We start from the raw sequence: 16,644 nt of genomic DNA, 5'->3' as shown, positions 1-16,644 counted from the left end.
TAATATCTATATTGCATGATTTTTATGAAGGTCATAAAAGTAGGGACAAGAAAATATTACATATAAATAAAAGCCTCTCTATAGTCTGTGTAATCTAATATTACAGAAAGATTATTGAAAATGTCATAGATTAAGAAAAAGGTAGGCATGGGCTCCTAGTGCACAATCTTTCACAAATATGACCTCTGGACAAAATATACGAGGGGTGGGAGAAAGAAAATAAAGAGAAAGAGAAAAAAAATAGGCAAACACTCAAGAGGGATCAACATTTAAAAGAAGGAATGGCATTGAGTAATAGCAGACCCCAGACAGCACGCTGACACAAAACCATGATACCAAAGGGTAAAATAGAGTGACCACAGCCACTGAAAAGTAAGGAGAGAATCTTGGGAAGGAAAGAACAAAAAAGAGACTCACTTCATATACCAATTCCGCGTAAATCTCCCACTGATCTTGCATGTCAAGGGCAGACTCTAAACAGCCTACTGAACTCTAAACAAAGATCAGTATTCAAAATTTAAAGCTCAATTTAATTGCCTTTTAGAAGGAAAATAAAACAAAATTCTGGTGAAGAAAAATACAACCAAGAGTGTCTAATATGCATCATTTATAAAATCCAAGAAACAATTTAAAATTAGTAAAAATGTGAAAGCTACTCATGAGAAAATGTAACCAATGAAGACCAATCCCAGGATGACCCAAATATTAGAATTAGCAGACAGATTTTATCATCTATTACAATCATGGCCAAGGATACAAAGGTAAATATGCTTATAATGAATAAAAATATAAGAATTTTTAACAGAGAAATAGAAAACATAAAGAACAAAATGAAAATTCTGGAACATAAATATATCTGAAATTACTTTTTAAATGCATTAGATAATCGTAAGAGCAGACTGATGGTAGAAGAAAAAGTCAATTGACTTGAAGACAAACCCAAAATGAAGGACAGAGAAAATAAACTGGGAGAAAACAAACCTCCAGGATCTATAATATAACATCAGTAGGTCTAACATACACATTAAGTGGATTCTGAGAATAAAGAGGCAGGAAGAATATAGAAATAATAATGGCCAAAAACTTCCTAAATATCATGAAAGATAAAAATTTGCAGGTTCAAGAAACTTGGAGAACCCCAACTTGTGATAAATACAAAGAAGAAAATATACCCATGAACATAGTAGTCAAACTACTGCAGACCAAAACTAAATGCAAAAATTCCCAAAACAGCCAGAGAAAGACAACAATTATATACAGAGAAACAAGGATACAAATGATAACTTCTTAAAGACTTTTGTTTTAGTTGTAGATGGACACAATACCTTTGTTTATTTTTATGTAGTGCTGAGGTTCAAACCCAGTGCCTCACAAGCACTCTATCACTGAGCTACAATTCCAGCCTGATAACTAACTTCTTATGAGAAACCACTGAAGTCAGAAATAGTGGAATAACTAATAGTGAATTTAATATCAAAATAAGCCTTCAAGCACTTCGATTAAAAAAAAAATCTGTCACCCAGAACTCTATATCCTGCAAAAATATCATATGAGAATGAAACAGAAATAAAACCATGATTAGATAAAGAAATTTATCATCAACAAATATAGAACATGGAAAATGCCACGGAAAGTTATTTAGGTTGAGGGAAAATAACACACAAACATTAAACCTTCAGAAATAAATGAAGAACACTTTTATTTTATGATTAAAAATCTTTTGGTCCTTTTTGACACAAAAATTCTAACTCAGATGCTACCAAGTATATCTAAGTTATTTTCTCACCTTCAACCCTTCAAACATGTCAAACATGCAGAGACAAGGAGATATGCACTAAATGAGATTAATATATGCAAGGAACATATGCCCAAGTATACTGCAGATTCTCTAGCTTCTGCAAAAGTAAATGGTCCTTCCACATTGCCTAACTCTCAAAGAGTAGCACAGAGGACATTTTGAGTTTTTATATGCTCCATGTAATTATATAAATATAGCCACTTCTGTTATTCAATATTTGTTTCATTTACTATAAAAGTTGCAAACATTACAAGTAAAATTTATGAAAAATGTTTCTGTAAATGTCAGTTTCTGTAAATGCTTCAGTGTGTAACCTTTTTAAGAAACACAACTCTACTCTATACTTGTTTTGGATCCACAACAGTACCTCACAAAGTGCTGGGCACAGAATTAGTGCTTAATATTTACTTATGTTTTCATATCACTTTGACAGTTGAAATGTACTGTGTTCTTCAAGTTTATCCTTCTTCCTAAGAGCTACACAGCATTATAGATTAAGTTATAAGACTAAATGTGGAACTGTCCATCTTTTCTGTTAGTAATAGAGAATGCTGTTTTGATGATTCATTCTGAGAAATGACTCAAGGAGAAGAGTGAAGAACTGAAATTGAAAAGGAAATATAATGGAAAAAGCTTTGTTATTTCTAGTTCAGTCTAACCCAAGCATCCCATTAGTCCTACAACCAAAATTTACCTTTTAGTAGGAAAAAAACTACTAAAACACAATTTGGGGCTGCACAGTAACCCCTCATTTTTATCTCTGCAGTGCTCACTGAATTTAAGTCACTGTATCCTTCCCCCACCCCAAAAGGAAGACAGTTCAGAAAAGCTTTTAGTTTAAATCAATTTTAGGTTTAGCCATACCACCTACCACCACCACCCCACCCACTACCACCATCCCATCTCCAAACATAGCTGCCTCCATCTTGGAACACGAGCCAGGGCCCAGAAGCCCAGTATCAAGGTGCCTGTAGGTCTGTTGCCACTGCCAGCTCATGATATGGTAGCCTCCATCTGGGGACACCACCTAGGGCCTTGGAGGTCCATTGTCAAGGTGCCTGCTGATTTGGTTGCACCTGGATTCTTCCTACTAGATATGCTGATAGCTACCACCTTGCTGCAGAGGCAGGAGAGAACCAGGCTCTCCCCAGATCCACAAATACTGAGGCATGCAGGGATGGACAGGGCTGGCTACAGCAGTAGGAGAGTTGGAGGAAGGTGTGAGGGCATCTTGCTCTCAGTTCACGCAGCCAGTCAGTCCAGCATCCACCAGGTTCTCAGGGCCCACTCAAGCAGGCACTCGCTGGGCCCTGGCACCAGCACAATCCCCACCTCCCTCCCCAGTCCAACATTCACTGATCCCCTGGTCCTACCAGGTCTGGCATCAGTTTGGCACCTAGCAGAGCCCTCTGGCCTCCCAGTCCCCAGTTTCCCAACCCCACCCTAGCCACCAAGCCAGCCCAGTGCTCACAGCTACATGGCTGGCACCTGAACCTGATCCACTCAATAAAGAACATTTCTCTCTCCCTGACAGGCACACAAGTCATGGTGCTTAGCATTCAGTACTACCTTGGAGAGAAGTGCCTGATGTCTTAATAGGAGCTATTTGGTTTAGGGTCATATATTGTTTGCAATGGGTACTGTTAATATTGATCTCCCCCTTACAGTGAGGTACTGGAAGTCTTCAGGAATACTGTAAGTCTACAGGATGGAAAAGGTACTATCTCAGATCCACACTGCTAGATGGGAAGACACATGAACAACATGAAAAAACAAAGGAACCAAGTGCTCCAAACAAACCAAGATGCTCCAATAATAACACAGTAAAGAAATGTCAGAGAAGGAGTTCAGAATGTACACAGTTAAACTGATCCATGACACAAATAATGACATAAGGAGTGAAATAAGAGATAAATTTCAGGAGGTAAAAAATCACTTCAATAAAGAGATAGAGATTATGAAAAGAAATAAAGCAGAAATCATTGAAATGAAGGACTGAATAAACCATATTAAAAATTTAATGGAAAGCATCACCAACAGACTAGACCACTTGGAAGTCAGAACCTCACACAATGAAGACAAAATATATAATCTTGAAAATAAAGGTGACCACACAGAGAAGATGATAAGAAACCATGAACAGAACTTCCAAGAACTATGGGATAACATGAAAAGATCAAATTTAAGGTTTATCAGGATAGAAGAAGGCACAGAGATACAAACCAAAGGAATGCACAATTTTTTCAAAGAAATAATATCAGAAAATTTCCCAAATCTGAAGAATGAAATGGAAAATCGAACAGGTTTAGAGGACCTCAAATGTACAAAATTACCACAGACACACACCGAGGCACATTATAATGAAAATGCCAAGTATACAGAATAAGAATAGAATTTTAAAGGCCACAAGAGAAAAGTGTCAGATTACATATAGAGGGAAACTAATTTGGATCTCAGCTGATTTCTCAACCCAGACTCTCAAAGCTAGGAGGTCCCTGAATAACATATACAAAGGTCTGAAAGAAAATGGATGATAACCAAGAATTTTATATCCAGCAAAATTAAGTTTCAGATTTGAAGATGAAATAAAAACCTTCCATGATAAACACAAATCAAAAAGAATTCAAAACTAGAAAGCCTGCTCTATAAAACATTTTCAGCAAATATTCCATGAGGAGGAAATGAAAAAAAAAAAAAGTGAAAACCAGCAAAGGGAGGAACTACACGAGAGGAAATCAAAGGAGAAACTAAGTTATATTAAAAATCAGAAATAAGTAAAAATGAATAGGAATAAAAATCATATCTCAATAATAACCCTGAATGTTAATGGGCTAAACTCATCAATCAAAAGACAGAGACTGGCAGATTGCATTTAAAAACAAAACCCAAAAATATGCTGTGTGCACGAGACTTACCTCATAGGCAAAGACATTGACAGACTTAGGTGAAAGGATGGGAAAGAACATATTACTCACATGGACCAAGTGAACAAGAAAGGGTTTTCATCTTCATACCGGACTTCAAGCCAAAGTTAGCCACAGGGACAAAGAAGGACATTTCATACTGCTTAAGGGAATTATACTCAACAAGACATAAAAATCATAAATATGTATGCCCCAAACAATGGAGCATCTACATACATCAAACAAACTCTTCTCAATTTCAAGAATCAAATAGACCACAACACAATAATACTGGGTGACTTTAACATACTTCTCTCACCACTAGAATAATCTTCCAAACAAAAACTAAAAAAGAACCTATAGAACTAAATAATATAATCAATAATTTGGACTTAACAGACATATATAGAATATTTCATCCATCAACAAGCCATACTTTCTTCTCAGCAGCACATGGATCCTTCTCTAAAATAGACCATATCTTATGTCAAAGCAACTCTTAGCAAATACAAAACAAGAGATACGACCCTGCATTCTATCAGATCATAATGGAATGAAATTAGAAGTCAATGATAAAATAAAAAATAGAAGCTACTCCAACACCTGGAGACTAAATAATCCGCTATTGACAAATCGATAGCTGAAGAAATCAAGGATAAAATTTAAAAATACTTAGAGGTAAATGAGAACAATGATACAATATACCAAAATTTCTGTGACACTATGAAGGCAGTGCTAAGAGGAAAGTTCATTGCATTGAGCTCATTCATTAAAAGAATAGAAAGTCAATGAATAAGTGATGTAACATTACATCTCAAAGACCTAGAAAAAGAAGAACAAATCAATACCAAAAGTCATAGGAGATAGGAAATAATTAAAATCAGAGCTGAAATCAATGAAACTGAAACAAAAGAATTTAAAAATTTGACAAAACAAAAAGTTGGTTCTTTGAAAAAAATGAATAAAATTGATAAACACTTAACCATACTAATGAAGAGAAAGAGAGAGAAAACTCAAATTACTAAAATTCATGATGAAAAAGAAAATATCACAATGGACACTACTGAAATACAGAAGATAATGAGAAACTATTTTGAAAATTTATACTCCAATAAAATAGAAAATCTTGAAGACATCGACAAATTTCTAGAGACATATGACCTACCCAAACTGAATCAGGAGAACATACACAATTTAAATAGATCAATTTAAAACAATGAAATAGAAGATGCCGTCAAAAGCCTACCAACTGAGAAAAGTCTAGAACCAGACAGATTCTCAGCTGAGTTATACAAGGTCTTCAAAGAAGTATCACCAATACTCCTCCTGTAATTATTCCATGAAATAGAAAAGGAGGGAACCCTTCCCAACTCATTCTATGAGGCTAATATCACCTTGATACCAAAAGCAGACAAAGATATATCAAGGAAAGAAAACTTCAGACCAATATTCCTCATGAACATAGATGCAAAAACTCTTAACAAATTCTGGCAAATCACATACAAAAACATATTAAAAAGATAGTGCACCACAATCAAGTGGGATTCATCCCAGGGACACAAACTTGGTTCAACATCCAGAAATCAATAAATGTAATCCATCTCATCAATAGATGTAAAGTTAAGAATCATATGATCATCTCAATAGATTCAGAAAAAGCATTTTATAAAATGCAGTACCCCTTCATGCTCAAAACACTAAAAAAAATAGGAAAAGTAGGAACATACCTGAACATTGTAAAAAAGTTATCCACGTTAAACCCAAGGCAAACATCATACTAAGTGGAGAAAAACTGAAAGGATTCCCTCTAAAAACTGAACAAGACAAGGATGCCCTTTATCATCACTTCTATTCAACATAGTCCTAGAAACTCTAGCCAGCACAATTAGACAGACAAAAGAAATTAAAGGGATACAAATAGGAAAAGAAGAACTCAAACTATCACTATTTGCTAACAACATGATTCCATATTTAGAATATCAAAAAAATTCCACCAGAAAACTTCTAGAACTAATCAATGAATTCAGCAAACTACAGGATATGAAATCAACACCCATAATCCTAATGCATCTCTATATATCAGTGATGAATCCTCTGAAAGACAAATTAGGAAAACTAACCCATTCACAACAGCCTCAAAAAAAAAAAAAGAAGAAGAAAAAATTTGGGTATCAATCTAATAAAATAGATAAAATAGCTCTACCAATGAAAACTACAGAAAATTAAAGAAAAAAATTGAAGAAGACTGTAGAAGATAAAAAGATCTCCCATACTCTTGGATAGGCAGAATTAATATTGTCAAAATGGCCATACTACCAAAAACATTATAAGATTTAATGCAATTCCTATTAAAATCCCAATGACATTCTACATAGAAATATAAAAGGCCATCATGAAATTCATTTGAAAAATAAGAGACCCAGTATAGCCAAAGCAATCCTTAGCAAGAAAAGTAAAGCAGGCGACATCACAATACCAGACTTTAAACTAAACTACAGAGTTATAGTAACAAAAACAGCATGGGATTTGCATGCAGCCTAACACATAGACCAATGGTACAGAATAGAAGACACAGAGATAAGCCCGCATATAGTTATCTCAAACTAGACAAAGTTGCCAAAAACATTTGTTGGCAAGATAGCCTCTTCAAAAATGGTGCTGGTAAAATTGGAAATCCAAATATAATGAAATGAAATTAAACCTCTATCTCTCACCCTGCACAAAATTTAACTCAAAGTAGATCAAAGTCTTAGGCACTATAAGAAAAAGTGTAGGCCCAAATCTTCACCATGTCAGCTTAGGAACTGATTTCCTTAACAAGACTCCTAAAGCCTAAGAAATAAAATCAAGAATCAATAAATGGGATGGATTCAAACTAAAAAGCAAAGGAAACAATAAATAACATGAAGAGAAAGCCTACAGAATGGGAGAAAATCTTTGCCATATGCACTTAATCTTCAGGATATAAGAAGAACTCAAAAAACCCAAAATCAAAGAAACAAATTACCCAATCAATAAATAGGCTAAGGAACTGAACAGACACTTCACAGAAGAAATACAATAAATCAACAAATATATGAAAAAATGTTCAACATCTCTAATAATTAGAGAAATTCAAATCAAAACTAAACGGAGATTTCATCTCAATCCAGTCAGAATGGAAATCATCAAGAATTATAAGCAACAATAAATGTTGGCAAGGATGTGGGGATAAAGGTACACTCACACATTACTGATGGGACTGCAAATTGGTGCAATCATTATGGAAAGCAGTACAGAGATTCCTCAGAAAACTTGGAATGGAACTACCATTTGACCCAGCTATCTCACTTCTTGGTTTATACCCAACGAACTTAAAATCAGCATACTGCAATAACAGCCACATCGATGTTTATAGCAGCTCAATTCACATTAGCTAAACTATGGAACTGACCTAGATGTCCTTCAACAGATGAGTGGATAAAGAAATTGTATACATAATATTCCATTGTATACATACACAATGGAATATTACTTAACCATAAAGAAGAATGAAATTATGGCATTTGCAGGTAAATGGATGGAGCTGATCATGTTAAGTGAAATACACCAATCCCAAAAACCAAAGGCTGAATGTTTTCTCTGATTTGTGGATGCAAATTCACAATGAGGGGTGTGCTAGGGAAAAATTGAAGTGCTAAGGCAGAAGAGAGTGAGGGAAGGGGAGAGGGCATGGGGGTAGGAAGGATAGTAGAAGGAATTGGACATTATCTCTGATATATGTACATATATGTCAAATATAATGTACATATATATTACATGACCATTCCATATAATGTACAACCAGAAGAATTAGAAGTTATACTTCATTTATGTATGATATGTCAAAATGCATTTTATTATCATGTATAACTAATTAAAACAATTTTTTTAATGTAAGTTTATTTGACTATAGACTCTTGAAGGGTAATGAACTCTGAAGAGGGACTTATCTTTCAAGCTCAGATCTGAAGTTTACAGCTGCTCTTAAGGATTGTCACTAAATCCTCCTTTTGCTTAGAATTATCCAAGCAAAGCAATGTCACTTAGGCAACTTGCCTTTTTATGATCAAGGCAAGTGGTCAGCACCTGTCTTTAAAATGAAAGAAATGGAGTAGGAGAAGGAAGAGGAGAAGGGGAAAAATAAAGTGGAAAAGGAGGAGGAAGTAGAAAAAGAAGATGATGTCAACAACACCTGGAAATACAGTCCCCAACTGGAGAAATGGCCTATTTTTCTCCATCATAGCGGTAAACCAGCCATTTGGGCCCCGCCAAATACTCACCTGGAGGGGCATCCCCACTAGCAAACTGAGGTCGACCACTCTGGTCTAGGAACCAGCAGCTGCTAGAAATATCAGTCCAGCACACTTGAACATGTTGCTCTTTTACCTAATCCCCTTCTTTGATCATTCAAACTTATTCGGCCTGCTCCAATATTCCCAGCCTCTGCTATCTCTTCCTTCTCTACCATTCAATTCATCCCTCACTCATTGATTAATTCAACAACTAACTTCTATACTGTGTTGGGTGTTGAATGTTCTCAAAATGAAGTCCCTTTTCTGAGGAGCTCACTCCCCACATGTGGAGAATGAGACAGACAAAGCAGACCACCGAGGTGTCCCTTAGGTTCCCATTTTTAAGAAGTTACATTTACTTTGTAGCATTTCAATAAACTCATCTTTCCCCAAAAAATTAATTAATTAATTAAAATAAAATATGATTTGGTTACTTCAAGTCCTTTCCATTTTTAATCAGGTTATTTGGAATTTGCTGCTGTTGTTGAGTTTTAGTTCTTTATATGCTAGACGTCAACCCTTATCAAATACAGATATTTCTCTATTGAAGTTATATGAAAGGCCAAGAAATGATGCTCAGCATCACTAATCATTACAGAAAGGCAAAGCAAACTACAAAGAGAAATAAAAATAAAACCAAAAAATAACAAGTGTTGGTGAGGATATAGAGAAATCAGTACCTTTGTGCACTGTTGGTAGGATTATAAAATGGGGCCACCATTAGGAAAAATAGCATGAATATTCTGTAAGAGTTATAAACAGAATTACCATATGATACAAAAAACCCACCTTGGGGCATATATTCAATAAAATTGAAAGCATAATCTCCAAGAAATATTTCATTTGATTCATGTTCACTGCTGTATTATTCACAGTAGCCAAGGGGTGGAAGCAACACATGTGTTCCCTGATAAATGAAAGAACAGAGAAAATGTGGCATATATGTGAAACAATATTATTTGGCCTTTAAAAAGAAGGAAATCCTATCACATACTATAACAGGGATGAACCCTGAGGACATTATCCTAAATTAAATAAGCCTGTCACAAAGAAAAATACTGCACGATTCAACTTACATGAGATATCTGAAGTACTCACAGAAACAGAGAATAGAATTGAGATGGCCAGGCTTTTTTTTTTTTTTTTTTTTGCAGTGCTGGGAATCAAACCCAGGGCCCTGTGTTTGCAAGGCAAGCACTTTACCAACTGAGCTATCTCCCCAGCCCTGAGATGGCCAGGAACAGGGGAAAGTCACTGTTCAATGGATATAGAGTCTTAATTTTTGTAAGATGATAAAGTTCTAGAGATCTGTTGTATAACAAAGTAAGTATAGTTAACACTACTGAACTGTACTTAAATGATTAGGATGGTAAATTTTATGTAATTTTTACCATAATTTTTAAAAAATACATAACACAAAATACTATTTTGTTAAAACTTTTTAGCATAAATAGAATTAATGTATCAAGAATAAAATTTTATCCATAAAACCTAAAAAATAAGTAAATAAAATTTTTCCTCTCAAATGCATGAATTCTTTTATATTTACTTTTAAAAAAATATTTTTAGTTGTAGATGCACATATCTTTATTTTTTTATGTGGTGCTGAGAATTGAACACAGTGCCTCATTACGTGCTAGGTAAGCACTCTACCACTGAGCCACAACCCCAACCCTCTTTTATATTTACTGAATTGGGGAGTCCATGAAAAGTTGCATAGTAGGTGATCATTAAGAAATTTTCCTCATTCTTCCTGCCTTTCCCATTTCTTCTACATAACCTGTCCCCAGTTCAAAATTTATGCAATGAATCAAGACAATAAAGAAAAGAAGAATAAGGTGTTCTTCTGTTCCTAAAATAGGTAGGACAGTTTTAGGAACAATGAGGGAAAACCTGGTGAGTACCTCAATGCCAGCCTTTGTGGGAACCAGATTATTTCTTCTATTTCAGACTCAAAGTGGCAGCTTTACCAGACACAGTAAGGAAATATTTTTGTACTCAAGATCTTGAAAATCAAATGTGAGGGTTGGGGCAGTTCAGTGGCATAACACTTTTTCCAGCATGCACAAGGTCCAGGATGCAATCCCCAGAACCATAAAAAACAAAAATAAGAATAATTTAAATAATATAATTATATTCTCTCACATTCAAAATTAATGTACCAGTTCTCAAATTAAAGGTGGCAAAAATAAGAGACAATACACACATACACACAACACACATTTTTCTTTACTAACTAATGAAACAAAAATAACAACACATATTTTATAAATTAATAACTTATTCCATTAGGAAATACTTCATTCTACAATCTCTTTGAACAGATAATCCATCAATTTCATCACATTTTGTTTCTTCACTTCTATTTGGGTGAAAAACCCCATAATAAACAATAAGAAAAATAATTCCAAGGAGAAGAGAAAGAACTACAGTGATACTGATAGGTACAAAGTAGTCTGAATTAAAAATAGAAAGTGGATAAACCCAGAACACAATCAATATACCCAGTGTGGTCAGCACTCTTAAAATATAATAACAAGACATTGGACATTTAGTATTATGTCCCTTAATATTAAAAAATGTAAAGACAAGAATAAATCCAACAACAATCCTATATAAGAATTCCATACTTTTGGAATTACAAAACTGAGTTTGTTCTTTAAATGCCCATATTAAACCTACGAACCAAAGAAATAATAATAGAAATAAACCAATCTTAATATTTACAAACAATAGAAGTACAACACTCAGCATCCAAGATATTAATGTAAACAACTTGTAAAAGAGATAGGTGGCTTTGGGACAGAATCCATTAAGGAGATTTTTATCAGGCAAGGATTTTCTTAAAGCTATTTGAAAATCAACAGTTGACCAAGAAATGGCACAGCAAGAAAGCATGATAGCTGCATCTACAAAACAAAAAATAAAAACAACATATTATTACAGGAATAGTAGTAGCAATATTAAATTACTATATGCCATATATGCTTTATTTGTATACATACACTTCCACAAACACATTCAGGCAATTTACTTATCTCATCTAATCCTTGGAGATAATATTTCCATATTACATATGAGGGAACTAAAGCTTGACAAAATATATTACTTGGCCCAAGTCACATAGCTAGAAAATTACAGAACTGAAATTTGAATCTGAATCTTCCTGATTCCAAAGTTGGTACCTACATCAGGCTGCTCTAAAGTGATTCTGAATAATTTTTATAATTGGTTTTAATTTCTATCAAATTAATATATTCATATAGCTTAAAAAGCTAAAAAATTCTATAACCATTACTAAGAAAAATAGCAGTACCTTTTTCTACCCTTCCTCACCACTTAATTGCAATCCCCAAAAGAAATCACTACCAACTCTAAGCTTCTACTGTGACATGTAGTCATATTTCTACATAAAATACATAGTATGTTTAATTTATCTGTCTTAGACACTGCTTACTAATTTCCTATTTAGAAAGAAGAAATTTTAGTACACGTGCACATTACACACAGCCTCCATTTCTCTCTCCTTCTAAAAGAGTAACATCACAATATTTGGTAAAATCAATATTTAGTTGACTTTATTATAACTACCTAACTACAGGGAGTTTCAGTTTGGTTTGGTTTTGATTTTTTAACTGCTTAGTCACTCTGATTACATTTTCTTTCCTTTAAAACATTACATTTTTTTCTGGAGTCAACTACTTCTTTTGCTCACTTGCTTAGTTTTTCTTGACCTATCACTATTTCTTAGCAAATTCTTCAAATTAATTGAGAAAACCCTATGAAAAACTACATTTCTGTTCTTTTTTTTTTTTTTCTCCCCTCCAATTTTTGTCTAATACCATCCTCCTGCCCGAGGCTGGTTATTCTCAAGTTTTGCTTCCTATCTTTCCAGAACTTCCTTTCACCTCTCTTCTGTATTGATGTCCTATTTCCTGGTTCTCATTCCCTCTTGTTTTGTTCTCATGTAGCACAGAAGCTAAATATTTTGAGACTATGTTACAGTCTCAAAAATTCTTTATTCCTTTCTCACTCTTGAGACAGTTTTGATAAAAATAGAATTTAAAGTTAATTTTTTTTCCATTGAAACTTTGAAGTCATCACTCTGTTATGTTCTAATTTCAACTGTTACAGTTAAGAATGTTAATGCCATTTGGTTTCTCTATCTTTAGTAAGTGATCATTTTTTTCTTCTCAAATCTTCTGGAATTTTATCTTTGCTTTTCTGAAATGATATAATGAGCTTGGCAGTCATTTTAATTCAATCTTTCAACCTAATAACCCACATCTTTCAGTGATATGCTGATATTGTTCTTTATTTCCCTAGAAACCACAGTATTCATATTAATATAACAATGTTTAAAGCTGATCAATACTGTTATCAAAGAGGTAGATTTATCACAAAGGTAGTAAAACTTCAATTTCAAGGACCCTCACTTGCTCAATCTCCTTCCAGACCTGGCAAAGTCCTAGCAATGTGTTCATCTTGCCATAGTTTTATAAAATTTGCAAATAAGACATTTTAATTTTAGTTGATAGATTTCCTGTCTCCTCTGATTTACACGCCCTCATATTTTGCCTTGGAAAACTGAAGTGGCTTTGGGCAGTTTGAGGTTCCAGCTAAGAAAAACTTGAGATAAGAATACACATAAGTTAAATACATGTTTGCAAACTTTTCTTGAATAACTGATATTGAAGTGTCATGGCTAGGATTCTCAGTCAGTTTGCCTAATCTTAACATCTCACTATACAGTCAGCCTTCCATATCCATGAGTTCTACTTCTGTGGGTTCAACCAAAAACAGATTGAAACATTTGAAGAAAAATTGCATTTATACTGAACAACTACAGACTGCTTTTGTCAACAGAGTAAAATAACTATTTATACACTATATTTTATTGGATATTATAAGTAATCTAAAGATCATTTAAAGTATACAGGAGGATGTTTATGAGTTATATGCAAATGCTATGCTAGTTTATATAATGGAATTTAGCACCTATGGATTTTGGTATCCATGGTGGTACTGGAACCAATCCCCCACAGTTACCAAGAGCCAACTACATCACTTTTCATGTGATTATGCCATCAACAGGCCTTGATATACTAATGTTAGAGCACCACAGTCTACATTCAGTTGACACTATTAGTTTGACATTTTTGCCTATTTCCCATTTACTTATCTGCTTCTAACATTTTTTTCTGATCCTTTTGCTGTCCAGATAATACACTCTATCTAAAATGAAGTCCTTATCTTTACCAAACCATGCCTTTGATTAGGAATTTCCCTATGACCTTACTCAATCACATTAAGGAGCTTATTAATTTCTTTCTGACTTCACATTAAAAACTGATCAGTGAAAAAAATATAAAACTCCCAATATTCACTAAGTTATCAATAATAAACAAGCAATGTCAATTCAAACACTATTTTAAATTAGTTACTTCATCTAAAAATAATCTTGAAATGTGCTGAAATCCTATAGTATATTATTGAAATTGGTGGGATTTTTCAAAATCTGACAACAATCAAAAAAAAGTATATGATTTACAAATAAGTTATTAAGTTTAAAATTTCTAAATCAAAAGTAATTTTAAAGAACAAATTTTAATCTACTGAAGAAAAGAATGAATTATTTTTCTATTCTGTGGAAATTATAAAGTCATATCTAGAGCCAACTAGAGTATGAAGTCAAAAAATTTAGAAGAGCATTAAAAAAATTTTTTAAATACTAATTTTCTTCATTTTGTGAAATCTGTGGTATGTTAGCTTTCTTATATCTACAATTAATAATAATATTTTAAATAAATATTTACTTTCATACTTTTTATGAACTAAATTGCGTATCTGCAAAACCTGAGGCTGTATTTGTGACAATATGTGGAGGTAAGGCATTTAAGGAGGTAACTATGGTTAAATGAGGTCATATTGGTGGATCCCTAATCCAGCTGAACTAATATCCCCATAAGAGCATGATATACTAGACATTGAGATGTCCTTTTCCCTCCTCCTCTCCTTTATGTTACAATTTATATGAAATAAAAAAGGATATGTACTTTTTCAAAAGTTCTCTAAAAGGATCATCAACTGACAGCAGTGATTTTCTTTCTTGGCACACAAAGGAAGAAATAGGAAGAAGAGACAGGGAGGCATATATCTTTTTATATACTATTTGATATCTGAACCATGTTACTTAACTTACTTTTCAAAAAATAATTTTTAAAGGATTAAAAAAATTCTAAAACCTGTCTGAGGATTATATAGTTAACATAAGATTTCAGTGACATCCAACATCTAACACAGTGTTAATAAAGACTTACATTGACTGAAATTTGCTTGTCCATGCTCTAGGAGGATATAGAGCTGAAGAACAAGTTGTGGGCAGCCTTCCAGGTAGGTCTCAAATAGCCTGAGCATGCTCAAATCAGTCACTCTATCTATAACTTCCTTATGTAGATCAATTTGTTCTTCAGTGAAGCTATCTGTTTTGCTACTATATTTGAAAGACACATGGTAACCCTTTTTCAAGGCAAACCAATACCTGTAAAGTAAACATGAACATTTAACTTGTCATGTATTTTTATAAATTTAAATTTATTTTAAATGAAATATAAAAACACAGATATGCACATTTATGGGATACTGTGAATATTTCAATACACATATACACTGTATAATGCTTAAATCAGGTTAAATATGTCATCTCCTCAAATCTTGATCATTTCATTATAGAGGAAACATTCAAACTCCTTTCTTTACGCTTTTTGAAATATATAGTACATTATTGTTATCTATATTCCATCTACCATGCAATAGCACACAAGAACTTCTTACTCCTTCCTAAATATTCATCATGTTTCTCAAGACCAAAAATGTGGGACTTTCTCAGAGCCTATAAAAATTCAGGTCTCTATTCAATTGTCACTTCTTCATAGAAGTCTCAGATCACACAATCTAAAGTAGTACTCTCCATCACATTCTATATCCCTATTCTATTATTTTTCTATGTAATACTACATGGCACATCATTTATTTGGTTTTCTTTACTTTCTCAAAAAAATGTACTCTACATGAAAAGATGTAAGACACAGAAAGCTAAGTATCACATGTTTTGTTCATTGATACAAACTAAATAACTAGAACAATACCTAGCACATAGCAGGTGCTCAAGAACATTTACTGAATGAATAAATGAAAGCTCATGACATTTTTTTCCATAAAGAGATAACAGTTATGCCCAAATAGCCAAATCAATACTGAAGAAGAAGAACAAAGCTGGAGGCATCACAATACCAGACTTTAGAACACACAACAGAGTCATAGTAACAAAACCAACATAGTATTGGCATGAAAACAGAAACACCAGGCCAGTGAAGCAGAAGAGAAAACCCAGAAATAAATCCTCAGTCAACTGATTTTTTGACAAAAATATACACGGAGAAACGACAGCCTCTTCAATAAATGGTGCTTAGAAAATTGGATATCCACATATAGAAGACCCCTATCTCTCTACCTATACAAAACCCAACTCCAAATGGATCAAAGACCTTAATTTAAGATCTCAAATTTTAAAACTACTGAGGAAACCATAAAACACTTCAAGACATCAGCACAGGCAACAATTTCCTGA

At 33.6% G+C, this 16,644-nt stretch overlaps 1 protein-coding gene across 10 annotated transcripts in view; it reads right to left on the bottom strand.

Annotated features, from left to right (window-relative positions):
- Positions 1 to 11,223: 11,223 nt before the first annotated feature.
- Positions 11,224 to 16,644, bottom strand: part of XKR9 (XK related 9) — a 30,093-nt gene continuing 24,672 nt past the window's right edge. For all 10 annotated transcript variants that reach the window (XM_079105981.1, XM_079105984.1, XM_079105978.1 and 7 more), the window contains 2 exons: positions 15,335 to 15,555; positions 11,224 to 11,923 (listed from right to left, as the gene is read on the bottom strand). In XM_079105981.1, the coding sequence (XP_078962107.1) occupies positions 11,295 to 11,923; positions 15,335 to 15,555 (850 nt within the window). In that variant the 3' untranslated portion in view covers positions 11,224 to 11,294. The remainder of the gene's footprint in view (positions 11,924 to 15,334; positions 15,556 to 16,644) is intronic.

The sequence above is a fragment of the Sciurus vulgaris genome, assembly GCF_902686455.1.
Source record: "Sciurus vulgaris genome assembly, chromosome: 1".
Lineage (NCBI taxonomy): Eukaryota > Metazoa > Chordata > Mammalia > Rodentia > Sciuridae > Sciurus > Sciurus vulgaris.
This window is presented reverse-complemented; position numbering and strand designations above follow the sequence as displayed.